The sequence below is a fragment of the Oryza brachyantha genome, chromosome 5 (genome assembly GCF_000231095.2).
Source record: "Oryza brachyantha chromosome 5, ObraRS2, whole genome shotgun sequence".
Classification (NCBI taxonomy): Eukaryota; Viridiplantae; Streptophyta; class Magnoliopsida; order Poales; family Poaceae; genus Oryza; species Oryza brachyantha.
The window spans coordinates 10,474,890-10,479,840 of NC_023167.2; the positions used below are offsets into that span (position 1 = coordinate 10,474,890).

The window sequence follows — 4,951 nt, forward strand, 5'->3', positions numbered from 1 at the left end:
ATAGCTTTTATAGAAGAATAGTCTCTAAATCTATGAGAATATTGGACTCTATTTTTTAACATGTCCGTAGACGTTGGTTCAAGACTTTGCTATTTTTTATTAAAAAATAATAGCTGATAAAGAGAGGTCATTGCCATTGAGGCCAATCTCAATGCATATTTCATGGAATTGTTATATACATTAAATAGGTTGTTACATCAACAAAATTGCTGACTTGGCCAGGATTATTAAATAAGGGACTTTCATGAGATCTCATGAAAAGGTTTTATTCCCATGAAACTCATCTAACATGGTTACTTATTTTTAAACTAGTCTTAGTAACTAACTATGTTATGAAACTGTACATTTTTTAGACTGACTTAATATGCTATTTATGCTGGTCATTCAAGTTAAGACACCGGCGGAATTAGGTGGATTAAAGCGTGGTTAACTCCAATGTCGTTTTATCAAGTATGCCATCTCAGAGGAGCATCTCAAGGCTAGACAAACTATAAAATAATTCTACTAGTTGCTTTCTCTTTTTAGCAACACATTGCTACGTACAAACAATGTTTTAGACATGTAGTAAATTGATCAAACCAAAAGGAAAACAAATCACAGCAAGTTGCTATAGAATGTGCTCTTCTTGTTTCTTTTTCTTGTAGTTATATCAGGTTTCAATATTCTCGACTAAAATTTCTCCCTTTTTCAGCAAAAGAATAGCACAACTCTGTTCATATTCAGTGAAAATTTGTTCAAATTTCAAACTGCCTGTTTGAAATTTCTGAAATTTCCTTGAATGTTTTTTTAGAGAAAAGGCGCAAATTTCCTTGAATGTTGTTTTTTTTTCTTTTCAAAAATATTGAACACTGCTAGCTAGTAGCTAGCTGCGTGCATGCTTACATCGCGTCATACATGTTGTTCTTCTAGAAGGTTCTAGTAAGTTCTCTTCAAGGGTAGAAGAGCTTGGCGTAGAGGAGCTCGTTCCATGTGTCCTGGAGGCCGGGGAGGCACCAGTGGACGCAGTCGGCGTAGCTCCTGGGGTCGGCGAGCTGCTCCGGCGTCGGCGGCGTCCACTGCTTCTTGTACACGGAGGTGTGCGCGTCCTTGCGATACAGCGACAGCTGCGTCACGTTGAGGAAGGTGAGCGGCACGTCGGCGCCGTCGCCGTCGAGGACGTCGCGGATGGCCCGCATCACGCTCCGCCGGCTGTCGGAGCCCCAGTAGGCCGGGTCGCCGATCATCTCCGTCTCGCCGTAGCAGTTGCCGCCGTTCCCGGCGCCGCCCCAGTCCTGGCTCTTGCCGTGCGTCGGCGACATGCTGGTGAAGAAGACGCGGGTGCGGTCGAAGTCCATGTACTCCCTCGCCCACTGCAGCATCTCGCGGAACGCCATGGCGTACGCCTCCTCGGTGGACACCCACGTCGACGTCGCCGTCGTCTCCGACGTGTTGCCGCTGCCGCTGCCGACGTCGAACGGCCCGTCCCTGCATGCGTGTCGTGTCGTGTCGTCGCCGTTAATGGCGGTGAATTTGCTTGATGATGCGTGTGGTTTCGAGGTTCTTGCGTTGCTTACAGGATTCGGAACTGGAGGCCGGTGCACCACCAGAGGTAGGTGTTGAAGACGATGACGTCGACGCCCTCCCAGTGGCGGCCGTGGTGGGCGATGCTGCCGCGGCGGACCATGCGGTCGGAGATGCGGTGCACGGCGGCGTTGTCGGCGTTCGACTGGAGGAGGAACGGCGCCCAGTAGAACTCCACCGTCGCGTTGTACTCCACGGCGGTGAACACCGAGTGCTGCTGGTCGGGGGACATGTCGAACGACCGGGCGGCGGGGTCCGGGACGGCGGCGAGGAGGAGGCACACCAGCGACGTGAACTGGCCCCGGCCCAGCGAGTCGCCGACGAACATCACCCGCTTCCCGCGCAGCGCCTCCAGCATCGCCGCCGCGTCGAACGCCGGGAGGGTGCAGCCGTGCGGCTGCCACCGCCACCGCTGGTACGCCGTCTCCGGCCGCCCGTGCGCCTCGCAGGTCAGCTGCGGCGGGATGTAGGGGCAGTCCGCCTCCCGGTACAGCGGCCGCGCCTCCTCGTCCCGCACCCAGCTCCCGGAGAACACGTCGCACTCCTCGTCCTCGTCGTCGCCGTTCGCCGCGAACGGCAGCCGCCCCCGCCACCTCTTCGTCTTCCTCACCTCCTCCTCCTCCACCACCTCTGCTCCCACCACACACAGGTCACACCCGAATCCTCAAACAATTCATACTTATGCCTACAAACTGCGACGAGATGATGCTATTTAAAATTACCGGGTGCCGCCGTTGCCGGCATCTCGATCCCATTGCCGTCGCCGCCGACGACGTTGGCGGCATTGAATTGGAGCAGCGGCCGCGCTTGTGCTTGCCGTCCGACGAGCTCCCTGAGGTCTTCTCCGTAGAGGAAGGAGAAGAGGAGGAGGAAGAGCAGCAGCAACAGGACGAACGGCGAGAGGCGTGCCTTCTTGGCCACCGGCGACGACGGCGAGTGGAGCGGCGGCAGCGGCACCTTCATCTCCGGCGATGGCTTGGCTTGCAATCTTGATTTGTGTCCAATTTTGGCGGGCAATATATAGGCTTGATTTGATAATTAATTAGTGCAAAGTTATGACTTCTTAATTAATTGGTCCAATTTAGTCACTATCTGAATTTTACATTTCAGATGCTTGAGCTAATTTGTTACCTGACAATCACTGTCAGTATTCTGACTACAGGAGTAAGGAAAGGTGCTTAATTTGCACCAATTCAGAGCTTATGGAAGGTTGTGAAATCTATTGTTTGGTTAATCAACATGTAAATGAGAATAATTTTTGGCACCTTAGATAGGTGTATCAGATTAGGTAGGTTGGGATGTTTCATCAGTGATCCTGCTCAATCTCTACCTGTATGTGCTTTCATCTCAGCATGAAACAACATCTACACTTGTACAGCAATATTCAGGGATGCAATATAGATTGGTACTACTAACTAGCTACTGTCAATTAGTCTGTCCATTAAAAAGTAAGCAACCAATTACCAATGCAAGCATTATCTGTCATTACATAAGTTCAATTTTGTTGCAGCAGCTAATTGTTCTTAAGAAAGAAATGTATTTATTTTCCTTGCGCGAAAATTTTATAAAAAGATCGGTTAGGTTGGTCTGTTTCATCAGTGATCCTTCTAAATCTGTACCCCTGTGTATGTTTCATCCCTCCATAAACCAACATATACACTGTACATGGATGCAATATGGATTGGTACTGAGTACTAACCACTATCAACTATGGTGTTAATTAAAAGGCAAGCTAAAAATTCAAGTAACATCTATTATTGTTAAAGGTCAATTCTGTTTCAGCAGTTAATTGTTCTGAAGAAAAACCTCTTGGAAACTTTTAGGCAGTTTTTTCCTCATTTTGGCAGCATAGCCCAGCTCCAGCTAAGCAGGATTTTGGACAGTTAGAATTCATCCTAACTGACCTTATCAAAAATACGAAAACAGGTGTCAGAAAAGGAAAGAAATGAAATGCAACCTACTAGGCCACCACCATTCCAACTGAATCACCACCAATGCTTATGCTTACTGCACAAGGGTAGTTGGTGATTCATGTGTCAGTAAGTAATTCTGAATTGCTGATAATCTTATCTTTTTCTTGGATACTAAGCCAAGAGAGCTGGAAAGAGCTGCAACCATCACATAATTCCCAAAAGGACATTATAAATTGAGCATCAGGTATGCCCCTCCTAGGTCATGTCAGAATGGTTGTTCTCATCTTTTGGTTGGAGCAAAGGGCATCAGGAATTTGCCTGTTCATCAACTTTATTAATCATATTCCTTTTTATCTGTTTTTTCCCCTCTCCTAGTGACACTTCAACAATACATGACTGGCTGATTGTTCAGTCATAGGAGTTTACTGGTGGCATTGTCCTTCAAGGGAAAATCAAGCACCTAACAAAGCTGTGTCAAGGAAGCACAAAACCTGCTCAATGGCTAGTTGGGAATTATGGAGTACAGAACAGTGGAAAAGTGTCAATTATCCAGATTCTCTATAATGGAATTGCAAGGCCAACACTATCAATGGGTTATTTGAGAAGTTATGAATGATCAAATATAACTTTTTCCCCTTGGTCCTATCTGCATTTCATTTCTTCTTTTTTCTGTCAGTACAGTGTACTTATGTACTGGAGTGTGATAAGTATTGTCAGTACAGTTTGTAGCCATATGGCCCACTGAAGGTACAATATCATTGGTTACATACTAGATACTAGTAGAAATTTGCTTGAAGTTCAGAAAGTATATGCCAATCAGCAAGAATTCATGGGAGAGAGAGCACATTATCAGCTATTCCATTTTTCCTTCAGATGACAGAAAACAGAGCAAAACAACATTTAAAAAAACATGTTTAATTGCCTCTATTTGACTATACATCGTTCAATTAAACCATAATAAGAGCCTCAGAAAGTATGTATGATGATGATGGATGTTCATTTCATTTCAGATTACCTTATCATTGTCAACAGTCGATCTTGCCAGATGCAATAATAATACTACAACATATATAGCTACTAATATTTGGTTCACATTTGACTCGCAAGCAAGAACTGCACTAGGTTAGGTGATTGGTCCAGCTTATTACCCAAAGTTTGCAGAATGCAGATGGAATATTCAGACCTGCGGATCAGACAAAGGGTACTCGTTTAAATTCACATATAGCTGGAGAAAAACCTAGGAGCTGAGCATACCTGATACGTTATATCTGGAAGATGTGATCATCTCAACGAACGATCTATGACATTTGACACTGCTAGTTGGTAGTTGGTACACCTTTGATGGGAAACCATAGGGATCCTATTTCTTTCGGCATGAATTCATGTAGCCTGATTTTTGTTCATTTCTGCTTATATTTATAAGTTAAATTTTAAATTTTTAACCATAAATATAGAGTTGATTTTAGACTTTTTATCGT

The 4,951-nt window shown here is 45.5% G+C and overlaps 1 protein-coding gene across 1 annotated transcript; it reads right to left on the reverse strand.

Annotated features, from left to right (window-relative positions):
- Positions 1–553: 553 nt before the first annotated feature.
- On the reverse strand, positions 554–2,561 carry LOC102709847 (protein trichome birefringence-like 33). The gene is made up of 3 exons (XM_040524331.1): positions 2,283–2,561; positions 1,554–2,190; positions 554–1,464 (listed from the first exon to the last, which is right to left on the reverse strand). Exons 1-3 carry the CDS (start codon positions 2,521–2,523, stop codon positions 930–932), a joined length of 1,413 nt encoding a protein of 470 aa, XP_040380265.1. The 5' UTR covers positions 2,524–2,561; the 3' UTR covers positions 554–929.
- Between the last annotated feature and the right edge of the window lie 2,390 nt (positions 2,562–4,951).